The 27,403-nt window shown below is 47.9% G+C and overlaps 1 protein-coding gene across 9 annotated transcripts in view; it reads left to right on the top strand.

Annotated features, from left to right (window-relative positions):
* PTPRK (protein tyrosine phosphatase receptor type K) overlaps nt 1-27,403 on the top strand; it is a 595,004-nt gene that overhangs the window by 507,682 nt on the left and 59,919 nt on the right. For 7 of the 9 annotated variants that reach the window (XM_068167884.1, XM_068167883.1, XM_068167881.1 and 4 more), the window contains exon 14: nt 26,686-26,824. In XM_068167884.1, coding sequence (XP_068023985.1) covers nt 26,686-26,824 — 139 coding nt within the window. The remainder of the gene's footprint in view (nt 1-26,685; nt 26,825-27,403) is intronic. The other 2 variants (XM_068167885.1, XM_068167878.1) reach the window with 1 other exon arrangement.

Below are 27,403 nucleotides of genomic sequence, written 5' to 3'. Positions count from 1 at the left end.
GCTCTAAATTGGTAATTAAATTGGATTGCTCAGGGCTGCCTCATGCTGAGCCTTGATTGTCTCCGAGGCTGGAGATGCCTCTTTGAGTACCTCTCCCACTGTTAGACCACACTCACACACATTTGGGGGGTGAGGTTTTTTCCATGCTCTGTGCTTTGGGATTTCTCTGGTTTCAAGGCTTGTCTGTGGCCCCAAGTCCTTTTGCTGTGTGTGTCTCTGAGAAGAGACTGCTGTGTCTTCTCTACATCCATCCATCCCTGAGGCAGCTGAAGATGACTGTAAGATCAGTTCTCTCCTGCCTTGTTTTCTGCAAAGCTGCTTTCTGCCCCCCAGGCTGTACCATGGTGTGAAGTACAAGGTGTTGCATTTGTATTGGTGAGTGGAAGAAGATGGAATCATTTTCAAGGCAGAATATCCTGGGTAGCTGAGTGGAAATCTCTCAGCCTTGGTGCAAGACTGGGAGCACAAGAGCTGAACATTTGTTTTTTTACCAGTTAGGCATCCTGGCCTGCATCAGGAAGAGCGTGGCCAGCAGGAGCAGGGAGGTCATTGTGCCCTGTGCTCAGCACTGCTTAGGCCACACCTTGAGTGTTGTGTCCAATTCTGGGCAGTTTAAGAAGGACATTGAGACTCTTGAACATGTCCAGAGAGGGACAACGAGGCTGGAGAGAGGCCTTGAGCACAAGCCCTGTGAGGAGAGGCTGAGGGAGCTGGGGTTGCTTAGCCTGGAGAAGAGGAGGCTCAGGGGAGACCTTCTTGCTCTTTACAACTCCCTGAAGGGAGGTTGTAGCCAGGTGGGGGTTGGTCTCTTCTCCCAGGCAACCACCACCAGAACAAGAGGACACAGTCTCAAGCTGTGCCAGGGGAAGTTTAGGCTGGATGTTAGGAAGAAGTTCTTCATAGAAAGAGAGATTGGCCACTGGAGTGTGCTGCCCAGGGAGGTGGTGGAGTCACCATCACTGGAGGGGTTTAAGAAGAAACTGGATGAGGCACTCAGTGCCATAGTTTATTTGATGAGATGGTGTTGGGTTGGACTTGATGATCTCAAAGGTCTCTTACAACCTGGTTAATTCTATTCTATTCTTCTGTTCTAAAGAGGATTGGAACAGGCTGCCCAGGGAGGTGGGGGAGTCCCCATCCCTGGAGGTGTTCAAGAAACAAGTAGATGTGGCACTGCAGGGCATGGTCTAGTGGACAAGGAGCATCTGGATAGAGGGTTGGACTTGATGATCTTAGAGGTCTTTTCCAACCCTAGTGATTCTATGATTGACTAAAGTCCTACCAAGTCTGTCACTGACCAAAGCCTTTGTTTCCCTTCCGTGATGAGCCTTGATGAGGCTGCTTCTCTGTGGCTGTTTGGCACCTGTTTATAAGTGGGAGCTCATAGCAGGGAGTACCCTGCGTGTTTCAAAGCCCATTTTGCCAAGGGGACAATTTAAATGAGATACACCCAGGTGTGCCTTAGCCTGTGCCTCTGAACATTGTTTCTCTGTGTCAGTCCTGGTTTGATTGACTTTTTATTCTTAGTTTAAAATGCAAGTTGGGTTTTGCTCCTTGTTAGGCAAAGCTCAGGGCCTCAGTGTGGTTATTTTTGCCACCTCCTCTGTGAGAGCTGTTTGGCATCTCCTTCAGTCTGAGGTGATTTTCCTCCCCCAAATCAGTCCCATTTTAATCAGATCACAACTGATTGAAAACTCTAAACCCAGATTTGAGGCATAAATACCAGTACAGTAATCTTCTTTGCTAGCAACCCATTACATAAATCATAATACAATATTTGCATGTTATAGTTGGCTTCATTTATTTTGGCTTCCATGTGAGTTTGAAGCTGTTGCTAGGTATATTCTTTTCTTTCCTTTGGTATAGTTGTATTTGTGTGTGTGTGTGTGTGTGTGGAGAAGCTAGCTGGGAAAGCAACAGCCCAAAGTGTATCCAATACAGAGCAGCTGAGAGCAGCCAGGAAGAAAGGGACCTGGGGTGCTGCCTAAACATGAGCCAGCAGTGTGCCCAGCTGGCCAAGAAGGCCAATGGCATCCTGGCCTGCATCAGGAGCAGTGTGGCCAGCAGGAGCAGGGAAGTCCTTGTGCCCTGTGCTCAGCACTGGTTAGGCCACACCTTGAGTCCTGTGTCCAGTTCTGGGCTCCTCAATATAAGAAGGACATTGAGAGACTTGAAGGTGTCCAGAGAAGGGCAGCAAGGCTGGGGAGAGGCCTTGAGCACAGCCCTGTGAGGAGAGGCTGAGGGAGCTGGGGTTGCTTAGCCTGGAGAAGAGGAGGCTCAGGGGAGACCTTCTTGCTCTCTCCAACTCCCTGAAGGGAGGTTGTAGCCAGGTGGGGGTTGGTCTCTTCTCCCAGGCAGCCAGCACCAGAACAAGAGGACACAGTCTCAAGCTGTGCCAGGGGAAGTTTAGGCTGGAGGTGAGTGCATTTTTGTCCTGCACTCTGCAGGGCTGCCACCTCCTCCTCCTCCTGCTTGAATGTTTCTTGGGAATCTTCATAATGTAGGGACATAGGGAAAGAGAGACAACACTACAGTGTGAAAGGCTTTTAGTGTAATCGAAGACCTGCACTGAACTTGGTAGTCGATGGCAGTCAAGCCAGAGCTGGGAACATAGAATCACAGAATTGTTTTGGTTGGAAAAGCCTCTAAGACAAAGTTCAACCTGTTGTTGATCTGACACCACCATGGCCACTAAACTATGTCCCAAAGTGCCATGTCTGCACATTTTTTTGACACCTCCAGGGACGGGGACTCCACCACCTCCCTGGGCAGCCTCTTCGAACCCCTGATCACTCTTGCACCAAAGAAATTGTTCCTAATCTCCAGCCTATCCTTCCCCTGGCACTATTTCAGGCCGTTTCCTCTCATTCTATCACCTGAGTCTAGGGAGAAGAGACCATCCCCCACCTCACTGCAGCCTCCTTTCAGGGAGTTCTAGAAAGCAATGAAGTCTCCCCTCAGCCTCCTCTTCTGCAGAGTAAGCAACCTCAGTTCCCTCAGCTGCTCCTCACCAGCCCTGTTCTCCATATGCTTCACCAGCATTGTTGTCCTTCTCTGGATATGCTCCAGACCCTCAACGTCCTTCTTGGAGTAAGGAACCCAAAACTGAACCCAGAACGCAAGGTGTAGCCTCACCAGTGCTAAGTACAGGCAGACAATCTCTTCCCTTGTCCTGCTGGCCACACTATTGCTGATTCAGTCCAGGATTCTGTTGGCCATCTTGGCCACCTGGAAATGTTTTTTCTCTCCATTCTGGCACCTTTCTTGATGGCAAATTCAACAAGCAAGGCTAGAAACAGGCTTGTGACTCCCTGCACAGGGTTGCACACTGAGGGGAGGTGTTTGGGGTGCAGATCGGTGATGTAGTGGAAGAATAGAGTAGAAGAGAGTAGAAATAACCAGGTTGGAAAAGACCTTTGAGATCATCAAGTCCAACCTATCACCCAGCACCATTTAATCAACTAAACCATGGCACCAAGTGTCTCATCCAGTCTCTTCCTAAACACCTCCAGGGATGGTGACTCCACCAGCTCCCTGGGCAGCACATTCCAATGGCAAATCATTGGCATGCATAGGATGTCAAAGCTTATAGTCAGCTAAGGGCTGTTGCCCTCTCATCACAGCTGTTGAATACCATTGCTTTAGTGTTTCAGTGCAGTGAGGTGGCCTAGCTTAAAGTGGTGATGTAAGACCCTACAGATGGATCTGGATAAGCAGATTTGGGAGCCACTGCATAATTAGGGTAATGGCACTGTATTTGATCCAAGATAATTCTTCATCTTGGGAATTCCTATATTTAGATCTTCAGATAAGGCCCTGGGGAGACCTTGGAGCAGCCTTCCAGTACCTGAAGGGGGCTACAGGAGGGGAGGTTTAGACTCGAGGTGAGGAGGAAGTTCTTCACCTAGCAAGTCATTTGTCATTGGAACAGGTTGCCCAGGGAGGTGGTTGAGTCATCGACCCTGGAGGCGTTCAAGAGGGGATTGGATGTGGCACTTGGTGCCATGGTCTGGTCATGGGGTCTGTGTTGATAGGTTGGACTCAATGATCCTCGAGGTCCTTTCCAACCTAAGTGATACTGTGATACTGTGATACAGGAGAGCTGGGGAGGGACTTTTGACCGGGGCTGGGAGTGACAGGATGAGGGGCAATGGCTTTGATCTGGAAGAGGGGAGATTGAGACTGGAGATGAGGAAGAAATACTTGACAGTTAGGGTGGTGAGACACTGGCACAGGTTGCTCAGGGAGGCTGTGACTGCCCCTTCCCTGGAGGTGTTCAAGGGCAGGTTGGATGAGGCTTTGAGCAACCTGGGCTGGTGGGAGGTGTCCCTGCCCATGGCAGGGGATTGGAACTGAATGATCTTGAAGGTCTCTTCCAACCCAACCCATTCTGTGATTCTGTGATGTGTTGTGAGTGCAGTTTGGGCTGAGAATTTGCAGTGCTGCGGTGGAGGAGAGTGAAGCTGCCCTTGCTTTCCTCGGTGTGATTGCACAGGCCTGCAGTAACTCTCCTAAGCCCCACGCTGCCAGTAAATTCTCACTTACAATTTTATAGTGGCTGAAATTAGCAGGAGTTATGCAAAGAATGTTATTTTCCATAAATACAGCCAAATGGAACCTCAGGCATTTGAAGGTAATCATTTTTTTTCCCCCCATAAAGCACATTGTGTGAGCATCTAAATGATAACGATCGTTGTAATGTGCTTTCCCTGCTGAACTTCCTCCGTGTTACCTGCTGGAGAGGCACATAAAGCTGAGGTGGTGCTTGGTGCACTTGCTAGCAAACGTGGCTTTGGGTGCAATTTGCAGGCTTCATTCTGAACTGGCAGGTCATCCAGGAGGCATTGTCAAAAGCAGATCACTTCTTAATGCAGTGCTCTGCGTCGCTGGAATTTTACTGCCAGCATCAGGCCAGGGTTTGGTTTTGAGTCGTGTTTGAAGGTAGGCTCTTTGTGCAGACTGCAGCTTGAGCATTGATTAATTGCCCCTCTGGTCAAACACTTAACATTTTCTGTGTTCTTCCTTAAAAACAAAACTACCTTCATAAATACAGAATACAGAATTAACCAGGTTGGAAAAGACCTTTGAGATTATCAAGTCCAACCTATCACCCAACACCATTTAATCAACTAAACCATGGCTCTAAGTGCCCCATCCAGTCTCCTCCTGAACACCTCCAGTGATGGTGACTCCACCACCTCCCCGGGCAGCACATTCCAATGGCCAGTCTCTCTTGCTGGGGACACTGGAGAGACTCAAAACCCACCTGGGTGCATTCCTGTGTGACCTGCCCTAGGTGCTCCTGCTCTGGCAGAGGGGTCGGACTGGATGAGCTTTGGAGGTCCCTTCCAAGCCCTAACATTCTGATTCTGTGATCTCATTGCCTGTAGCCTGGCTGCCTTCATATGTTCTCAGGGAGGGAACAAAAAGATCTTTCCTCAGCAGAGTATCCCCAAGATTGGAAGAGACCTCGATGTTGCAACAGATCTTACAACAGACTCATTGTGCTTAGGAAGTACAACCTCCACCATGCTGTGGTGCTGTGAACTTGCAAACCAAAAGCTGCCCAAGCTGTAGCTTCTTCGTTCCTGTGGTGGGTGGTGGAGTCACTGTCCCTGGAGGTGTTCAAGAGGGGATTGGATGTGGCACTTGGTGCCATGGTTTAGTAGTCATGAGATCTGGGGTGACAGGTTGGGCTTGATGATCTTTGAGGTCTTTTCCAACCTTATTGATTCTATGATTCTATGATTACCCCCTCAAAATCTGTACCAGCTCAATTGGAAGCGAATTGAGCTGTATTTACAAGCAAAACTACAATCTAGAAATATGAAATGCAATCAATATGTCCAAAAGAGACAATATTTGCAGGTATTCACAGTTTATAAACAACCCAGGGGTTTGCCAGTAGCTTCCCCCTCTCCCCCCACTGCTGAACAAGGGAAAGAGAAAGAGGAGGAAAGCAGAGAGTAGCTGTTAGTACTTAGCCACAGCGAAGAGATGCAGCCAAAGTCAGCAAGCCAGCAGAAGCAACCAGCTACCATCTGCTGGTGAAGAGACTGAGAAAGAGAGAAAGTTGCTTTATACAGCTAACTTTAAATTAGTTATCAGAGCAATGGGATTGTCATTAGTTTTCTTTTGCATCCAGTGGTAATTTATTTACATTCTATCACTGTCTACTCAATCTGTGGAATATTTCCTGGCCATCAGCCTAAAACTGCCACAGTTCACTCCAACTGAATCCTATTGTCCTGGTTTGAGGCTGGAGAGATCCTCTCTTGCCCCTAAAAGGGGCAAAATGATGACTCTCACACCAATGGATTGCAGAGTGATGGAAAGTTTAAATGGGAAAGCAATTGGTGTTTTACAGAAGCTACAAAGCATAGTGGCAAAGAATCCCAAAGCCTACAGAGTCCCTTCCAGCACACCCAAAAGCCTCCCAACACTTCCCTTCTCCCCACCTGAGGGTGTACCCAAAACCCCCAGGGCTCTTTCTTCCCCTTTCCCCTGCTAGGCTGGTCTCAGGCTGGCCAGGTCTGCTACTGCCCCAACCCCTTCTCCAGCACCAGAACAGGAGGACACAGTCTCAAGCTGTGCCAGGGGAGGTTTAGGCTGGATGTTAGGAAGAAGTTCTTCATAGAAAAAGTGATTTGCCATTGGAATGTGCTGCCCAGGGAGGTGGTGGAGTCACCATGCCTGGAGGTGTTTAAGAAGAGACTGGATGGGGTGCTTGGTGCCATGGTTTAGTTGATTAGATGGTGTTGGGTGATAGGTTGGACTCGATGATCTCAACCTGGTTTAATCCTATTCTATTCTATTCTATTCTATTCTATTCTATTCTATTCTATTCCTATGCCATGGTTTAGTTGTCAGGAGGTGTTAGGTATTAGGTGATACGTTGGACTTGATGATCTCAAAGGTGTTTTCCAACTCATTAATTCCATTCCATTCCATTCCATTCCATTCCATTCCATTCCATTCCATTCCATTCCATTCCATTCCATTCCATTCCATTCCATTCCATTCCATTCCATTCCATTCCATTCCATTCCATTCCATTCCATTCCATTCCATTCCATTCCATTCCGTAGAGGCCTTGAGATACTCCCCCACTGTTACCTGATAGGGAGCATCTCCCACAGGAGCAGAGAGGGAAGGAAGAGGCAGAGAATGACTTTGCAGAGGGATTTGCAGGGTGCAGTGTTTCTGGGTATGAAATAGGCTGTTTCCTGTGTTCACCTGACTGGGCTGGACACTCAGGACACCAGAGGTGTAACTTTTGTGGCAGTAATGGGAGGCACCCAGCCTGAACTGCCATACCTGTCCTGCCTGTACTTTGAAAGCTGTTGAAGTGTCTACAGAGTACAAATGGAAGTGGTACAACTTAGTGGCAGATGTAGCAGAAATGCATCAAAGGCACCAATCTGCACCTTCAATGTGACCTGTGGAGAGCAGGGCAGAGTGCTGCTGGAACATTGTCTTCTCAGCATTGTTCTCGCTGCTGCTCACTTCGTCTGCACGCGGCCCAAGGTTTCACAGCCAGAGAGGCGAACGGATTCAGCACATTCCTCACTTGATCCTTCTGAATCTTTTAAGGTCAACTCTTTCATAATTGGTTATAAATTCCTGGGCATTGCTGTTTTCAGGGCAGTCATTGTGAATTTAAATTGCTTCTCAGTGGAACACTGCAAGAGTAAGTCCTCATTAATTTTCGCTTCAGTCCCTGGTAGCAGCAGACATTTGGTTCCCCTAATTCTGTTTCCCTTGTAGTTTCCTGCCAATGTACTACCAGTTAATGGACTGCTCTGAACGTCCTGGAGAGTAGTAAAGATGGGGGTTGATTTGCTTTATTACCTCTGCCTTGCCAGAGCTCTGTGTGTGTGTGTGCACTTGTGAGGGCTTAGCCATGCCAGTCAGGTAGTTTGTATCTCGGTGTGTGTACCACACAGGAATTTCCAGGCGGCATTCTCATTGTTGTGTGGCAAGATATTCTGTGCTAGTTTGTTTAATTAGCTGAAATGCATGTAAATATTTATAAGCTGCCTGCTCAGCATTTTAAAAAGCATTCAACAGCATTAGAATCACAGAAGCACCAAGGCTGGAAGAGACCTCAAAGACCATCGAGTCCAACCTGTCGCCACACACCTCATGACTAAACCATGGCACCTCGTGACTATTAAACCATGGCACCAAGTGCCACATCCAATCCCCTCTTGAGCACCTCCAGGGATGGGGACTCCACCACCTCCCTGGGCAGCACATTCCAATGGCTAACAACTCTCTCTGGGAAGAAGGATTGAATGTGGCACTTGTCAGAGAATCAATAATCAGTCATAGAATCAATAAGGTTGGAAAAGACGTCAGAGATCATCAAGTCCAACCTTGCACCTGTCAGGATTGGATGAGGCACTTGTCAGAGAATCAATAATCAATCATAGAATCAGTAAGGTTGGAAAAGACCTCAGTGATCATCAAGTCCAACCTGCCACCTGTCAGGATTGGATGTGGCACCTGTCAGGATTGGTTGTGGCACTGTGATACTGTGATACCCAGCATTTCCTGACAACTAAACCATGGCTCCAAGTGCCACATCCAGTCCCCTCTTGAACCCCTCCAGGGATGGTGACTCCACCACCTCACTGGGCAGCACATTCCAAGGGCCAATTCCTCTTTCAGGGAAGGACTTTCTCCTCACCTCCAGCCTAAAGTTCCCCTGGTGCAGCCTGAGACTGTGTCCCCTTGTTCTGGTGCTGATTGCCTGGCAGAAGAGACCAACCCCCTCCTGGCTACAACCTCCCTTCAAGGAGTTGTAGACAGCAAGAAGGTCTCACCCTGAGCCTCCTTTTCTCCAGGCTAAACAATCCCAGCTCCCTCAGCCTCTCCTCGTAGGGCTTGTGCTTGAGGCCTCTCACCAGCCTCATTGCCCTCATTGCTCAGGATATTTCTCTGCACTGTCTGGAAGCAGAACGTGTAAGCAGGTAGTCACCTGTGTACCTTGTACCATATTTCATAGAATCATTCTGGTTGGAAAAGCCCTCTAAGATATTTGAGTTCAACCATTAACCCAATGCCACCATGTCCATTAAAGCTGGTCCCAAAGTGCCATGGCAACACATTTGTATGCAAAGCCACTGTGGCACTTCCTGTGCTTAACTTCTACAGTGGCTCACCACAAGCTCACAGGATGTTAGGGGTTGGAAGGGATCTCTGGAGATCATCAAGTCCAACCCCTCTGCCAGAGCAGGACCATACAATCCAGCACAGGTCACATAGGAACACATCCAGACAGGGCTGAAAAGGCTTGCAGGAGACTCCACAACCTCTCTGGGCAGCCTGCTCCAGTGCTCTGTGACCCTCACAGTGAAGCAGGTCCTCCTCATGTTGAGGTGGAACCTCCTGTGCTGTAGTTCACATCCATTGCCCCTTGTCTTATCCCAGGGTACAACTGAGCAGAGCCTGTTCCCTCCTTCTTGACCACCATCACTCCAATATTGATAGATATTGATCAGATCCCCTCTCAGTCTTCTCTTCTCCAGACTAAACAGCCCCAGGGCTCTCAGCCTTTCCTCATAGGGCAGTGCTCCAGTCCCTTCAGTTGGACTCTCTCCAGCAGATCCCTGTCCTTCCTGAACTGGGGAGCCCAGAACTGGATGGAACATTCCAGGTGTGGTCTCATTAGGGCAGAGAAGAGGAGGAGGAGAACCTCCCTGGATCTGCTGGACACACTCCTCCTAATGCACCCCAGGATCCCATTGGTGGTCCTGGCCACCAGGGCACATTGGATAACTTGTTGTCCACCAGGACTTCCAGGTCCTTCTTCCAGGGCTGCCATCCAAATCTGAGCAGAGGCTAGGCTGGAGCTGTATTTATTTCATTTTTGCAGGTAAGCCATCCTTTCAGCTTTTAAATTCACAAAGGCTTGGAGTGTTGAGGACCCCCTCTGTCAGGCAGAGCTGGTAGCATCTGTGATGCCTCCCGCTTTCCCCCAACAAGGGACACACATGAGGACAGAGATGGGCACAGTATGTTGCAACACAAAGTGAGGCAGCAGCTTTTATCTCAGCATCATCTCACAACCCTTCTCTTTCAGGAGGGGTGTGGAGAAGAGGCTGGCGATGCCAGACGTCTTCCTTTCCACCAGCAGAGCCTAGACTTCAGGCTTTTCCATGGGGCAGCTGTGGACTCTGGTTACTATGGTGATACTTCAAAGCACAGCTCAGGGAGTCACATTTTTTGGTTCATAATCAAATACAGTTTTTGGTTTTCATAGTGCAACCCTAAAAAGCTGTGATGTAGAGTCCTGGTAGCAACAGCTTAGATGTACCCAAACCCTAGTGATGTTCTGGGATGCCTTTATCTCCCCAAAGCCATGCTCCAAGAGACCAGCTCTTTGGAAAGCAGAGAGAAGGGACAACTGTGGGGATACCTTTCCCACTAAATGTATCTCCAGATTTCATCCTGACAAAGAAAAACCCTAACTAGAGGACAGTGAGGACAGAAATCACAGAAACATTCAGGTTGAAAAAGACCCTCAGGATCACCAAGTCCAACCCAGAATCCTACCCTACAAGGGTCACCCCTAAACCATAGCCTCAAGCACCACATCCAGACCACCTTGAAACACATCCAGGGCTGGTGACTCAACCACCTCCCTGGGCAGCACATTCCAGTCCCTGACCACCCTAGCTGGGAAAATATTTTCCCAAATGACCAGTCTACACCTACCCAGTGGCAGCTTGAGGCCATTCCCTCTTTTTCCATCACTAATTCCCTGTGAGAAGAGACCAGCAGCAGCCTCTCTACAACCTCCTTTCAGGGAGTTGTAGACAGCAATGAGGTCTCCCCTCAGGCTCCTCTGTTTCACACTAACCATCCCCAGCTCCTTCAGTTGCTCTTCATCAGATTTCTTCTTCAGGCCCTTCACAGCTTCTTTGCCCTCCTCTGCACTGGCTCCAGCACCTCCACATTTCTGTTGTATTGAGGTGCCCAAAACTGGACACAATACTCAAGGTGTGATGCAACAAACTGACTCACATAGAATCATGGAATCACGGTTCCATGGTGGAATCATGGATCAAAAGATCTTTAAGATCACGGACTCTAACCATTAACTACCTCTGGTGCTGAATCGTGTCCCTCAGCACCAGATCAGTACAGATGAGGAAATCTGTAGGACTTCATGAATCATAGAATCAGTAAAGTTGGAAGAGACCTCAAGGATCATCAAGTCCAACATGTCACCCAACACCTCATGACTACTAAACCATGGCTCCAAGTGCCACATCCAATCCCCTCTTGAACACCTCCAGGGATGGGGACTCCACCACCTCCCTGGGCAGCACATTCCAAGGGCCAACAACCCTCTCTGTGAAGAACTTTCTCCTCACCTTGAGCCTAAACTGGTGCAGTTTGAGACTGTGTCCTCCTGTTGTGGTGCTGGTTGCCTGGGAGAAGAGACCAACCCCCCCTTGGCTACAACCTCCCTTCGTGTGCATGGTTTGCTGGAGCAAGCTGCCGATGCCACCTCCTTTAACCCTGCAGAAGAGCATTCAAGTGTTTCCATGAAAGAGAATCAGCTGAAACTTTGGGGTTTAAGGTGTAATTAAGGTACAAGGGGTTACAGATCCTCTCTCTTTGAGCTGGAATTTATTAATTAACTGCAAGGCTCCTAAAAATTACCTTAATTGCATGGTGATGATTATTATTCTAGCAAAGCAGTAAGAAAACAAAACTGATGGGGGCAGAATGATCTTTCTGGGAAGATGATTAAAACACAGGGCAGAGCAATCTGAAAGGAAATATTCATCAGAGAGTGTCTTTTTAATTTCTCCAGGAGCCCTGTTCTCAGGTGCTAGACTGACATATCTCCAGAGCTGGCTGGGATTCCAGCTTTCATTTGATGCTATCCTGATGTTACCTTGTTGAATGCATTCAGATGGCACTCCTGCTTTTAATTAAAAGTTTTTGAATGCCACGTAACAAAGGTGCAGAACAGATTATCTTGGAGCAGAGCTCTTTTGAATATCAAGCTCTGCTGCAATAGCACTGGCTTGTGAGGATGCAAAGATCTGCCACCAACAGGAATTAACATTCACAGGAAAAAAAATGCAGTGTAATGAAATAGAAGCATTAATAATGCATCAGAAGAGAGTTTCTGCCCTCGCCTCGCACAGAGGAAACCCAACACAGAATGCTGTGAATCGTAGAATCAGTCAGGGTTGGAAGGGACCACAAGGTTCATCTAGTTCCAACCCCCCTGCCATGGGCAGGGACACCCCACACTAGATCAGCCTGGCCAGAGCCTCATCCAGCCTGGGCTTAAACACCTCCAGGGACAGGGCCCCAACCACCTCCCTGGACAACCCATTCCAGGGCTTCACCACTCTCATGGGGAAGAACTTCCTCCTCCCCTCCAGCCTGAATCTCCCCACCTCCAGCTTCATTCCATTCCCCCTAGTCCTGTCACTCCCTGAGATCCTGAGTAGTCACAGTATCACAGTATCACCAAGGTTGGAAGAGACCTCAAAGATCATCAAGTCCAACCTGTCACCACAGACCTCATGACTAAACCATGGCACCAAGTGCCACATCCAATCCCCTCTTGAACACCTCCCGGGATGGTACTCCACCCCCCCGCCTGGGCAGCACATTCCAATGGGCAATCACTTTTTCTATGAAGAACTTCTTCCTCACCTCCAGCCTAAACTTCCCCTGGCACAGCTTGAGACTGTGTCCTCTTGTTCTGGTGCTGGTTGCCAGGGAGAAGAGACAACTCCCTCCTGGCTACAACATTCCTTCAGGTAGTTGTAGACAGGAATAAGGTCTCCCCTGAGCCTCCTATTCTCCAGAAGTCCCTCCCCAGCCTTCTTGTAGTCCCCCTTCTGATACTGGAAGGCCACAATTAGGTATCATAGTATCACAGTATCAGTCAGGGTTGGAAGGGAGCACAAAGATCATCTAGTTCCAACCCCCCTGCCATGGGCAGGGACAACCCACACTAGATCAGGCTGGCCAGAGCTTCATCCAGCCTGATCTTAAACACCTCCAGGGATGGGGCCTCAACCACCAACCTGGACAACCCATTCCTGGTCACCTCGCAGCCTTCTCTTCTCCAGACTGAGCAGCCCCAAGAAGTCCTTCCCCATTCTTCTTGTACAGTGTGGTGAGGTTACCTACAAAACCTCGTTCAAACCCTCTGATTGAAAAGCTGCCTGTTGGCAGCCTGCCTGTTCTCTGCCCGGTACCATCCCAGCAGCCCTGCGAAATCCTACCAGGGCTTTCTGCTTGAAGGATTTGGTTTGGCTGAGCGAGTGGAATATCATTATCTCCACTCCAACACCATCTCCTTCGGAGAGATGGAGGTGAATAGATTTTGCGCTGAGTCTCGTAAATTCCCTGACAATTTTGCAAGGCTGTGTGTAAATTCTGGGGCACAGAAGGGGGAAGGAGAAGACAGCAAAGCAAGATGTGTGCCGTGACTGGATTCCTTATGCACACCATGCCTTGAGAAATAAGCATAAAGGCTCTGTATGGACTCGCTTGTAGAAGTGGATGCTAGATCTGTAGGTCATTAAAAATGAGTGCCATAGAATGGGTTGGGTTGGAAGGGACCTTAAAGGTCATCCAGATCCAACCCCCCTGCCATGGGCAGGGATACCTCCTACCAGCCCAGGTTGCTCAATGCCTCATCCAACCTGGCCCTGAACACCTCCAGGGAGGAGACATTCATGGCCTCCCTGGGCAACCTGTTCCAGTGCCTCACCACCCTCACTCTGAAAATTTTCTTCCCATTATGCAGTCTAAATCTACTCTCCTCAAACTTCAATCCATTGTCCCTCATCCTGTCACTCCCAGCCCTTGTCAGAAGTCCCTCCCCAGCGCTCCTCTAGCTCCCTTCCAGTACTGGAGGGCTGCTCTACAATCTCCCCAGAGCCTTCCCTTCTCCAGGCTGAACAGCCTCAGCTGTCCCACCCCATCCTAATAGGGGAGGTGCTCCAGCCCTCTGACCATCTTTGTGGCCTTCTGTGGACCCTCTCCAACAGTTTCATGTTCTTATGCTGGGAGCACCAGAACTGGATGCAGAACTGCAGGTGGGATCTCAACAGAGCAGAGTGTAAGGGGAGAATCACCTCTCTTGTCCTGCTGGTCACACTTCTTCTGATAGAGCCCAGGACACCATGTGATAAACTATTTAGAGGAAATACAACCAGGGAGTTGTGAGAGTATAAAATGGACTCTTCCTTTAGAATTGTACTGTCCCTGAGAGCATTAGCAATCCTAACCTCATTTGTGCTGTTCACAGTTGAACTTCCTGCTGATTATTGATTAGAGAAGTTGGCTGATTGATTATTGCCTTTATGTATCTACAAAAACAAGGAAATCAACTTCTTGGGTGTCTCTTATTGGCTGTGTGCAGAGCCAGAGCCACTAGATGGAGTTAGGTTATGAACTTTGTGAATGGGACCTGTGGGGATGGGGAATAGAATAGAATAGAATAGAATAGAATAGAATAGAATAGAATAGAATAGAATAGAATAGAATAGAATAGAATAGAATAGAATAGAATAGAATAGACCAGACCAGACCAGACCACACCAGACCACACCAGACCACACCAGACCAGACCAGGTTGGAAGAGACCCTCAAGATCATCGTGTCCAACCTATCATCCAACACCACCTAATCAACTAAACCATGCAACCAAGCACCCTATCAAGTCTCCTCATGAACACCTCCAGTGATGGTGACTCCACCACCTCCCCAGGCAGCCCATTCCAATGGGCAATCACTCTCTCTGTGTAAAACTTCCTTCTAACCTCCAGCCTTAAGAATGTGGTTGCTGTTTGTTAGGTCAGATGGAAGGTGAGTGGAGAAGTTGCTAAATCCAGTGTTCTTCTCCCAGGCCAGCTCATAAATCTTGTGTGTAGGCAGCTCTCCTTCTAGGGAAGATAAAGTGCAGGCATCTCTCCATCTCAGATCAGAAAGCTTCCTGCAAAGCCTACACAAGGTGGTTTTGCACTTGTTGAAAACTGTGGGGCTGTCTCTTCTCAAACTCCCAGTCAAAATACAGCACCATGCAAGGATCTTCTCAAACTCCCAGTCAAGATGCAGCACCATGCAAGGCTCTTCTCAAACTCCCAGTCAAAATGTAGCACCATGCAAGGATCTTCTCAAACTCCCAGTCAAAATACAGCACCATGCAAGGATCTTCTCAAACTCCCAGTCAGAATGTAGCACCATGCAAGGGTCTTCTCAAACTCCCAGTCAAGACATAGCACCATGCAAGGATCTTCTCAAACTCCCAGTCAAAATACAGCACCATGCAAGGGTCTTCTCAAACTCCCAGTCAGGATGTAGCACCATGCAAGGGTCTTCTCAAACTCCCAGTCAAGATACAGCACCATGCAAGGATCTTCTCAAACTCCCAGTCAAAATACAGCACCATGCAAGGATCTTCTCAAACTCCCAGTCAGAATGTAGCACCATGCAAGGGTCTTCTCAAACTCCCAGTCAAAATACAGCACCTTGCAAGGATCTTCTCAAACTCCCAGTCAAGATACAGCACCATGCAAGGATCTTCTCAAACTCCCAGTCAAGATACAGCACCTTGCAAGGATCTTCTCAAACTCCCAGTCAAAATGTAGCACCATGCAAGGCTCTTCTCAAACTCCCAGTCAAGATACAGCACCATGCAAGGCTCTTCTCAAACTCCCAGTCAAAATACAGCACCTTGCAAGGATCTTCTCAAACTCCCAGTCAAAATACAGCACCATGCAAGGATCTTCTCAAACTCCCAGTCAAGACATAGCACCATGCAAGGATCTTCTCAAACTCCCAGTCAAAATACAGCACCATGCAAGGCTCTTCTCAAACTCCCAGTCACAATACAGCACCATGCAAGGATCTTCTCAAACTCCCAGTCAAAATGTAGCACCATGCAAGGATCTTCTCAAACTCCCAGTCAAAATACAGCACCATGCAAGGATCTTCTCAAACTCCCAGTCAGAATGTAGCACCATGCAAGGGTCTTCTCAAACTCCCAGTCAAAATACAGCACCTTGCAAGGATCTTCTCAAACTCCCAGTCAAAATACAGCACCATGCAAGGATCTTCTCAAACTCCCAGTCAAAATGTAGCACCATGCAAGGCTCTTCTCAAACTCCCAGTCAAAATACAGCACCATGCAAGGATCTTCTCAAACTCCCAGTCAAGATACAGCACCATGCAAGGATCTTCTCAAACTCCCAGTCAAGATACAGCACCATGCAAGGATCTTCTCAAACTCCAGTCAAGATACAGCACCATGCAAGGATCTTCTCAAACTCCAGTCAAGATACAGCACCATGCAAGGATCTTCTCAAACTCCCAATCAAGATACAGCACCTTGCAAGGATCTTCTCAAACTCCCAGTCAAGATACAGCACCATGCAAGGATCTTCTCAAACTCCCAGTCAAAATACAGCACCTTGCAAGGATCTTCTCAAACTCCCAGTCAAGATACAGCACCATGCAAGGCTCTTCTCAAACTCTCAGTCAAAATACAGCATCTTGCAAGGATATTGTGAAAATTAGCACTTGACTGCAGGTCTATTATAGCAAGGCTGGCCAAAGGAATTAGTAGCCAAGAGAGTCTATTTTCATGTGGTTATCGCTCTGCTGCCAGTTAAGGTTCTCCTTCAGATCAATTAATTACCTTTTAGTATGGTCTGCTGTTGGAAGATAAAGGAAGGGACTGGAGGACTGGGTCACTAAAAGGGAATGTTGGGAATTAGTGAATCAGGTGGGTTTATAGCTCATCATTTTCCATCAGTTTTACCTGACTTAGAAATATGCAGTAGTTAAGTCCTATTATCAAAGTAATTCCACTTGTAACTGGGGGCAATGGTTTGAAACTAGAGCAGGGTAGGTGGTTTGGACGTTAGGAAGCTCTTTACTATGAGGGTGGTGAGACGCAGGAGCAAGTTGCCCAAAGAGGCTGTGGATACCTCATCCCTGGAAGTATTTAAGACCAAGCTGGATGAGGCTTTGAGCAACCTGATCTAGTGGGAAGTCTCCCTGCCCATAGCAGGGGGATTTGAATCACAGAATCAACAAGGTTGGAAAAAAACTCAGAGATCATCAAGTCCAACCTGTCAACCAACACCTCATGACTACTAGACCATGGCACCATGTGCCACATCCAATCCGCTCTTGAACACCTCCAGGGATGGGGACTCCACCACCTCTCTGGGCAGCACATTCCAATGGCAAATGACTCTCTCTGGGAAGAACTTTCTCCTCACCTCCAGCCTAAACCTCCCCTGGCACAGCTTGAGACTGTGTCCTCTTGTTCTGCTGCTGGCTGCCTGGGAGAAGAGACCAACCCCCACCTGGCTACAACCTCCCTTCAGGGAGCTGTAGAGAGCAAGAAGGTCTTCCCTGAGCCTCCTCCTCTCCAGGCTAAGCAACCCCAGCTCCCTCAGCCTCTCCTCACAGGGCTGTGCTCCAGACCCCTCCCCAGCCTCCTTGCCCTTCTCTGGACACCTTCAAGTCTCTCAATGTCCTTCTTAAACTGAGGAGCCCAGAATTGGACACAGGACTCAAGGTGTGGCCTAACCAGTGCTGAGCACAGGGCAGAGTGACTTCCTTGCTCCTGCTGGCCACACTCTTCCTGATGCAGACCAGGATGCCCTTGGCCTTCTTGGCTCCCTGGGCACACTGCTGGCTCATGTTCAGGCAGCTGTCAATCAGCACCCCCAGGTCCCTTTCTGTTTGGCAGCTCTCCAGCCACTCTGACCCCAGCCTGTATTGCTGCATGGGGTTGTTGTGAACTAGATCATCTTTAAGGTCCCTTCCAACACAATCCAATCTATGATTCTATGATATCATCTCTCTAATTTAGGGAGAAGGATCTTGTGAGACACCCTGTCAAGGCTTACAGGTGACATCCATAGCTCTTCCCTTATGAACTACTGTGGTCATTCCGTTGTAGGAGGGCCCTAGGTTGGTTAGGCAAGATTTACCTCTGGTGAAGCCTTAGTTGGCTGAGGTGCTTTGTTTGGCAAAACCAGCAGGTAAGCCTCTGGGGAAATGAAAATCCTGACAGTGTTACAGCCTAGAGGACAGAGAGAGCAAATCCTCAGTGTAAGCAGAACTTCTCTCACTCTGTAGTCTGGTGAGATCAGCAGCCAGGAGACACTGACTTGTACGCAGATGTTTGACACCGAGGCACAAGGTTCCTGTGGGTTTGTCCTTTGTTTGTGTTTGTGTAAGGTCACACCTGCTTAGTAGGGTAGACTTTGAGCTGTCAGAATTCAAGTATGAGGAGTGAGAAATGATTTCAAATCCCTAAGTTTCATTCAAGGATTCTTTTCCACCTGCAGTGGCTTCCACAAAATAATGTCCTTCCTTGCATACCGCTCACACAGACATAAATAACAGACTGCAGTGTGATTTATAACTACAATTGCTTTCATATAGTCCCCAAGTGTAACATTTACTCTATATTATCCCTTGCTGGAAACATGCATCTAATAATCCTGGCTTCATTGAAGCCAAAGGCAGTTTTTCTGTTGCTGGTGTGTTTTGCCCATGGATGGGAGCATTTTGGATGTAGGAGTCTCAGCTGCTGGTTATACTCTTGCTTAGTCTATGTATTTTTACTCTATAGAATCATAGAATGGGTTGGGTTGGAAGGAATACTGATACTGAACCTCCCAAGGTCATCTAGACCAACCCTTCTGCAGTGAGCAGGGATCTCTTCCACTAGATCAGGCTGCTCAGAGCCTGACTTTGAATATCTCCAGGGACGGGGCCTCCACTACCTCCCTGGGCAACCTGTTCCAGTGTTCCAGCACCCTCATGGTAAAGAACTTACTCCTAACATCCAATCTAAATCTCCTCATTTCTAATTTCAAACCATTGTCCCTCATCCTGTCACTGCAAGTCCTTGTCAAAAGTCCCTCCCCAGCTCTCCTGTAACCCCTTTCAGGTACTGGAAGACTTCTCTAAGGTCTCCCAAGCCTTTTACAGGATGAACAACCCCAGCTCCCTCAGCCTCCACTAATTTAGGACTCTCTGGTACACTTCTAGTGGGCACCAACTTTATCTCATAAGCAGCATTAAATTCATGGAATAAGTTGCTGTCTCTTACACCAAACCCCTTGAGATAAGGAAACCAGAATAAATGGACAAGCAGTTGACATCCTTCTGGCTTTGCACTTGTGGTGGGTTGAAATTCCAGCCCCCATCCCATTTTAAAGGCATAGCCTGATACTACCACAGCACTGTTGTGAAAACTTGGACAGAGAGCTGCGTTTTGAACAGTTACTGATGATCCCAACTCATCAATAGCATCAGTGCCTAAGTTAGGTGAATAAGTAAACTCCCTCAGTAACCTTTCCTTCAGATGTTGTGAGGCTTAGCAATGTGGTGTGGTGCTGAGGGACATGATTGAGTGGTAGTGGCTTAGCAGCAGTGGTGGGATTGTGAGCTCTGGGTAAGTGGTTGGACTTGCTGATCTCAGAGGTCTCTTCCAATCTCAGCAGTTCCCTATGATTTTCTGAGAAGGGTGTAGGTGTTTCTCTAGGATAGCTTGTCTGAATGACCATGGGAGTAGCCAAGCAAGACTTCTAAACATGGCTCTGAAAAGCACCTCCATTGCAGCTTAATCTGTCAAGCACTCAGTGTCCTGTCTTTCTCCAGGGAAATGTGAGACAGCTCTCTCCTTCTTTCCCTTCAGCTCTCTTATCTCTCACTAACACTCCAGTGGCAATACCACTGTGCTGACCCAGGCTTCAAACCCTCTGCCTTTGCATGTGGTTTTGAGCCTTCCATTTTTGAAGTGCATCTTCAGGTCACATCCAGTCCTTGTGATCCATATTTTAATCTCTCTCAAAGACCTAGCCTTAAATCTCCATCCACACGACTAAATCTCTTGCTTTAGTTATTTTACAGCCTGAGTTCACCTCTCTGGGTCAGAGCTGCCCAGGTGCACTCACGTTGCACTCACAGTGGTTCTAAACACAGTGCCTACCCCACTCCTGCCTGCTTCTCATCCTGTTGCTACAAGTCCTTGTCAGAAGTCCCTCCCCAGCTCTCTGTAGCCCCTTTCAGGCACTGGAAGAAGGTCTCCCAGGCCTTCTACAGGATGAACAACCCCAGCTCCTTCAGCCTTCACTTAATTAGGACTCTGTGGTACACTTCTAGTGGGCACCAACTTCATCTCATAAGCAGCATTAAATTCATGGAATACCCTTCTACCCTTCCCATTCCCTTGCTATTTCTCAGTACCCTATAGAACAAACCTGATGGTTTTTTCATGTGGGCATATAAACCCATTTATGTTTCAGCTTTGGTTAGTCTTTTGACTCTCCTGATTGGCCTTTTGACTCAGCTGCTTATCAAACGTTCGTTCGGAATTGTCACATCCAGCCCAGCTAACAGCAGACTGGGGATCAGTTCATCTTAAGCACTGAGAATCTCAAACACCTTCTTCTTCCAGTTCCCCCTCAAATGTCTTACCCCTTGTTTGTGTCTTATGTGTACCCATTCATGTGGACACGGTACTTTGGGATGTGGTTTTATGGCCATGGTGGACTTAGATTGAAGAGAAGGGAAGGGAAGGGAAGGGAAGGGAAGGGAAGGGAAGGGAAGGGAAGGGAAGGGAAGGGAAGGGAAGGGAAGGGAAGGGAAGGGAAGGGAAGGGAAGGGAAGGGAAGGGAAGGGAAGGGAAGGGAAGGGAAGGGAAGGGAAGGGAAGGGAAGGGAAGGGAAGGGAAGGGAAGGGAAGGGAAGGGAAGGGAAGGGAAGGGAAGGGAAGGGAAGGGAAGGGAAGGGAAGAGAATTAACCATGGTGGAAAACACCTTTGAGATCATTCAAGTCCAACCTATCACCCAGCACCATCTAATTAACTATACCATGGTACCAAGGGCTTCATCCAGTCTCTCACTAAACACCTCCAGGGATGGGGACTCCACCACCTCCCCAGGCAGCACATTCCAATGGCCAATCTCTCTTTCTATGAAGAACTTCTTCCTAACATCAGCCTAAAGTTCCCCTGGCACAGTCTGAGACTGTGTCCTCTTGTTCTGGTGCTGGGTGCCTGGGAGAAGAGACCAACCCCCACCTGGCTACAACCTCCCTTCAGGGAGTTGGAGAGAGCAAGAAGGTCTCCCCTGAGCCTCCTCTTCTCCAGGCTAAGCAACCCCAGCTCCCTCAGCCTCTCCTCACAGGGCTGTGCCCCAGACCCCTCCCCAGCCTCCTTGCCCTTCTCTGGACACCTTCAAGTCTCTCAATGTCCTTCTGAAACTGAGGGGCCCAGAACTGGACACAGGACTCAAGGTGTGGCCTAACCAGTGCTGAGTACAGGGCACAAGGACTTCCCTGCTCCTGCTGGCCACACTGTTCGTCATGCAGACCAGAATGCCATTGGCCTTCTTGGCCACCTGGGCACACTGCAGGCTCATGTTCAGTCTACTATCAACCAGTACCCCCAGGTCCCTTTCTGCCTGGCTGCTCTCAGCCACTCTGACCCCAGCCTGTAGCACTGCATGGGGTTGTTGTGGCCAGTGTGTAGAACCTGGCACTTAGATGTGCTCAATCTCATGTCCTTGGCCTCTGCCCATCTGTCCAGCCTGTTGAGGTCCCTCTGCAGAGTTCTCTTAGAGTCCAACCAAAGCAGTTCTATAATTAATCCTTGAGTATGAATATGAGTTGTGTGCAGGCAGCCACACATGCAAACACCAGGCACCTGACCCCTAATCTTACTCCTAAACACCTCAACAACACACAGAATGCAAACAAAACAAACAGTGTTGAGTCCTGCAGGTTGTGCATGCAGGTGTGCATGCAGGCTTGATTTACACAGAGGAGGAAGCATTTAGTATTTCTCAGCAGATAGAGTTCAAGCTCTGAGAGAGTGAAATGATTATGGTGATGATGTCTTAGAATGATGATTAAGTTTGAAGATTAGAGCTCTGCCAGAGCTCTCACTGCCTGCCCAGCTCTTACATGGGTGTCTGGAAGGCTGTTCTCAGGGTAAGTTGTTTGTAAGTGGTTCAGATGCTGCTGAGATGGAGCTTACAGAAATTGGTAATAAAGACTCATTTTAAACAGCCTCCAAAGATTATCTGGAACCTGAATAGAAATAATAAACAACATGGTTAAACCCAGAAGGAATTAGATGCCACTTTCCCCTGGCACTGGCTTTCTGAAAGGCCCATGGAGCAATAGGATTTCTCAGGTGTGGTTTTGCCTTGGTTTTTGTTCTGCCTGTTTTCATAGCATCATGGAATCAGTCAGGGTTGGAAGGGACCACAAGGATCATCTAGTTCCAACCCCCCTGCCATGGGCAGGGACACCCCACACTAGATCAGGCTGGACAGAGCCTCATCCAGCCTGCTCTTAAACACCTCCAGGGATGGGGCCTCAACCACCTCCCTGGACAACCCATTCCAGGGCTTCACCACTCTCATGGGGAAGAACTTCCTCTTCACCTCCAGCTTCATTCCATTCCCCCTAGTCCTATCACTACCTGATATCCTGCAAACTCCCTCCTCAGCCTTCTTGTAGCCCCCTTCAGATACTGGCAGGCCACAATTAGGTCACCTGGGAGCCTTCTTTTCGATTGGCTTTCTGGGCTGCGAGTGCACACTAAGAGCTCCTGTTGAGCTTCTCCTCCACCAGCACCCCCAAGTCTCTCTCCTCAGGGCTGCTTTCCAGCCACTCACTGCCCAGCCTGGATTTGTGCCTGGGATTTTTTGGGTGATCTTTAGAATCGTAGAATCAGCCAGGTTGGAAAAGACCTCAGAGATCATCAAGTCCAACTTACTACCTAATACCTAACACCTCCTGACAACTAAACCATGGCTCCAAGTGCCACATCCGAGCCTTTTTTGAGCACCTCCAGGGACGGTTTTGGTGGTCTGTTGAGAAGCATCCTAGTTTCAGGGTGAAGGACATCTGTGTAATGACATAACCAGGATGATACCAACAGTTTGTAACTATGTGCAGCTGCTGTGAGGAGGACTCCACCACCCAAGGAGGTGGTGGAGTCGCCATCATTGGAGGTGTTCAGGAGGAGACTTGATGGGGTGCTTGGTGTCATGGGTTAGCTGTTTGGGTGGGTTGGATTGGTTGATGGGTTGGACACGGTGATCTTGAAGGTCTCTTCCAACCTGGTTTGGTTTATTCTAAATAAAGGTTTATTCTGTTTATTCTAAATAAAGTGGCATCTGCTGCATGTGTGGGTGAAGAGTCCTGTGTCCAGTTCTGGGCCCCTCAGTTTAGGAAGGAGGCTGACTTGCTGGAATGAGTCCAGAGAAGAGCAACAAAGCTGGGGAGGGGTTTGGAACACAGCCCTGTGAGGAAAGACTGAGGGAGCTGGGGTTGCTCAGCCTGGAGAGGAGGAGACTCAGGGGTGACCTTATTGCTCTCTACAACTACCTGAAGGGAGGTTGTAGACAGGCAGAGGTTGGTCTCTTCTCCCAGGTAGCCAGTACCAGAACAAGAGGACACAGTCTCAGGCTGTGCCAGGGGAGGTTCAGGTTGGATATTAGGAAGAAGTTCTACACAGAGAGAGTGATTGCCCATTGGAATGGGCTGCCTGGGGAGGTGGTGGAGTCGCCGTCATTGGAGGTGTTCAGGAGGAGACTTGATGGGGTGCTTGGTGCCATGGGTTAGCTGTTTGGGTGGGTTGGATTGGTTGATGGGTTGGACGTGATGATCTTGAAGGTCTCTTCCAACCTGGTTTGGTTTATTCTAAAAATAAGTAAGAAAGGCCAGAGGGAGAGCAAGGACGTGCACAAACCTTGCCTGTGAGCAGGGGAAAGGCAAAGTGCAAAGCCACAGCCTTGGAAAGGAAGCAGCAGAGAGCTGGAGAGCCGTTTCCTATTTTACAAGTAAACATCTCATGGGATTTTACCCCTGGCTGGAACCTATTTATATTTTGTGATACTTTTGCCAGGCTGGAAAACCTCACGTTCCTGATCCTTTGTGCACCAGGCTGCGATGCAGAGAGGCGCAGGCTGGAGGGCTGTGCCACTTCAGCTGCGTTCTGCTTTCCTGTAACCTGTGGCCTCAGCCCACACAGCTGTGCTGTGGAGTGGTTCCATCTCTCTGTAGAGCAGTGATTTGATTTTAGTGCATTCAGTTATTCATTTCTTTCTTTTCCAGGGCCTCTAACTAGAACTAACGGTACTACTGACTTTAGGCTTGGCTTTGTAGGTGACTTTGGTTGAAGAATCAAAATTCCCAGTGGAATGCAGAGCTCAGGCCAGATGCTGGAAGGTGAATGCATATCCCAAGGTGGACTGAAATTGTCTGGAGGAATAGAGTTTAGGATGCTGGCTGTGTATTGGAAAAGAAGAGTTTAATTTGCTGTTTGGGAGTTCATGTCACCTCCCTGGGCAATGTTCGATATTCCCTAGTACCAGAACAAGAGGACACAGTCTCAGGCTGTGCCAGGGGAGGTTTAGGCTGGAGGTTAGAGAGAAGTTCTATACAGAGAGAGTGATTGCCCATTGGAATGTGCTGCCTGGGGAGGTGGTGGAGTCACCATCACTGGAGGTGTTCAGGAGGAGACTTGATGGGGTGCTTGGTGCCATGGGTTAGTTGTTTAGGTGGTGGTGGATTGGTTGATGGGTTGGACACGATGATCTTGAAGGTCTCTTCCAACCTGGTTGTTGTTGTTTATTATTATTAATAATAATATTATTAATATTAATATCTGGGGAGGGGGCAAAAAATAACATTGAAGGAAGCAGTGGTGATTTAGTTGATAGATTCCCTCTGCTTTGTCTTCTGCTTGGTGATACAGGTAGCACAGTTGGAAATGTAGATGCAAATACATGTCTGTGTACATGACATTGGATATAGATATACATTTAATTATATTTATATTTGTATCTATATATATTTGTATTGATATTTCTATCTATAGCTATGTATTTGTGGCTACAGCTATATATTTGTATCTATAGCTATATATTTGTACCTATTTGCACCTCGAGTCCTGTGTCCAGTTCTGGGCCCATCAGTTTAGGAAGGAGGTTGACTTGCTGGAACAAGTCCAGAGAGGGGCAACAAAGTTGGTGAGGGTCTTGGAGCACAGCCCTGTGAGGAGAGGCTGAGGGAGCTGGGGTTGCTTAGCCTGGAGAGGAGGAGGCTCAGGGGTGACCTTATGGCTCTCTACAACTACCTGAAGGGAGGTTGTAGACAGGCGGAGCTTGGTCTCTTCTCCCAGGCAGCTAGCACCAGAACAAGAGGACACAGTCTCAGGCTGTGCCAGGGGAGGTTTAGGTTGGATGTTAGGAAGAAGTTCTATACAGAGAGAGTGATTGCCCATTGGAATGTGCTGCCTGGGGAGGTGGTGGAGTCACCATCACTGGAGGTGTTCAGGAGGAGACTTGATGGGGTGCTTGGTGCCATGGGTTAGTTGTTTAGGTGGGTTGGATTGGTTGATGGGTTGGACACGATGATCTTGAAGGTCTCTTCCAACCTGGTTTATTATTATTACTATTATATTTAATATCTGGGGAGGGGGCAAAAAATGAAGGCAGCAGTGGTGATTTAGTTGATAGATTCTCTCTCCTTTGTCTTCTACTGGGTGATGCAGGCAGCACAGTTGGAAATGTAGATGCAAATACATGCCTGTGTACATGACATTGGATATAGATATACCTTTAGTCATATTTGTATCTACAGCTATATATTTGTATTGATATTTCTATCTATAGCTATATATTTGTGTCTATAGCTATATATTTGTATCTATAGCTAGGTATTTGTATCTGTAGCTATGTATTTGTACCTCTAGCTACGTATTTGTACCTATTTATATTTGTATCTGCATTCATAGTTGTGTCTGTGCTTGTATTTATAGCTTTATTTATATCTGTATATATACATTTATCTCTTTATATTTATATCCATAGTTATATGTCTATTTATAGCTCTATCTATATTTATATCTATATTTATACCTGGATATATTTATTGCCATGTGGATATACACACATATATGTATGCATGTCCCCATCCCTGCCTGTGAGCGGGGGAAAAGCAAAGAGTAAACCCATACTTGCTGTTGCAAACAGATGAGCTCTCCGAGGTGACCTCATTGTGGCCTTCCAGTATCTGAAGGGGGCTACAGGAAGGCTGGGGAGGGACTGCTCAGGATCTCAGGCAGTGATAGGACTAGGGGGAATAGAATGAAGCTGGAGGTGGGGAGATTCAGGCTGGAGGTGAGGAGGAAGTTCTTCCCCATGAGAGTGGTGAGACCCTGGAATGGGTTGTCCAGGGAGGTGGTCGAGGCCCCGTCCCTGGAGGTGTTTAAGCCCAGGCTGGATGAGGCTCTGGGCAGGCTGATCTAGTGTGGGGTGTCCCTGCCCATGGCAGGGGGTTTGGAACTAGATGATCCTTGTGGTCCCTTCCAACCCTGACTGATACTATGATACTATGATACTATGATTGAAAGGAAACACTGAAATAACTAGAATGGGTCTGCATGCCTGTGTGTGGGTGCCTGTGGCTGTACCCTGGCTGCTGTATCAAAACACATACTTGGCAATTAGCACCAATTATCACCGAATCATCCAGGCTGGAAAGGACCTCTGAGATCAGGGTCCAGCCTTTGTGATTTTCTTCTTTCTAGTCCTTACACACTTAAGCAACTTGTTGTTTGCTTTTTTTTTTTCTTCATCCCTTTAGCAGCAGCAACAGAAGAACCTGAGGTGATTCCTGATCCAGCTAAACAAACAGATCGAGTGGTGAAAATAGCAGGAATCAGTGCTGGGATCCTGGTATTCATCCTGCTCCTCCTTGTTGTCATACTGATAGTCAAAAAAAGGTAAGAAAGGGATCTTTGCTGATCTTTCTGGATATTTTTCCCCCCCCCCCCATATCAATATTTTGCAGACCTTTAAATCAACAAAGGAGGTTTCAGAACCAGTAGCTCACAAACAGTTTTTTGGAGGAGTGCTCTGTGTTTCTTGTTGATTCTGCTGTGATTTTTAGGATGGGAGTTAGAGAGAGGATTTCTTCATATGGAAGAGAGGGTTGCTCTACATTTAGTTGTATGCTTGCTCAACCTGAATTATTTCCAGGTAGTTTTAAGTTACAGTTGGAGGGATGTGCCTTGTTGCAACTGGAGGGCTGTGCAGAGGATTAAAAGGGGTGGAACTGAAAGCCAGGCAGCCTCTCATTTTTATTATTGTTTGAAAAAGCAAATAAGAAGGGAAGAGAAAACAAAACCCCACAAACCCAAACGAGAATAACTTACTGCACTTTTCGTGTTGTTATCATCTAATGAATTTGATTTTCCGTATGCAGCTCTAATGAGTTATTTGTATCTGTGTGTTAGCCAACTTGCAAAATAATGTAGTTTTATACCTCTGGTCATGCTCTTGTAAACTCGACTTTTATTTTT

Source organism: Melanerpes formicivorus, unplaced genomic scaffold (genome assembly GCF_026170545.1).
Source record: "Melanerpes formicivorus ecotype bairdi unplaced genomic scaffold, bMelFor1.0.p_v2 SCAF_124, whole genome shotgun sequence".
Classification (NCBI taxonomy): domain Eukaryota; kingdom Metazoa; phylum Chordata; class Aves; order Piciformes; family Picidae; genus Melanerpes; species Melanerpes formicivorus.
This window is presented reverse-complemented; position numbering and strand designations above follow the sequence as displayed.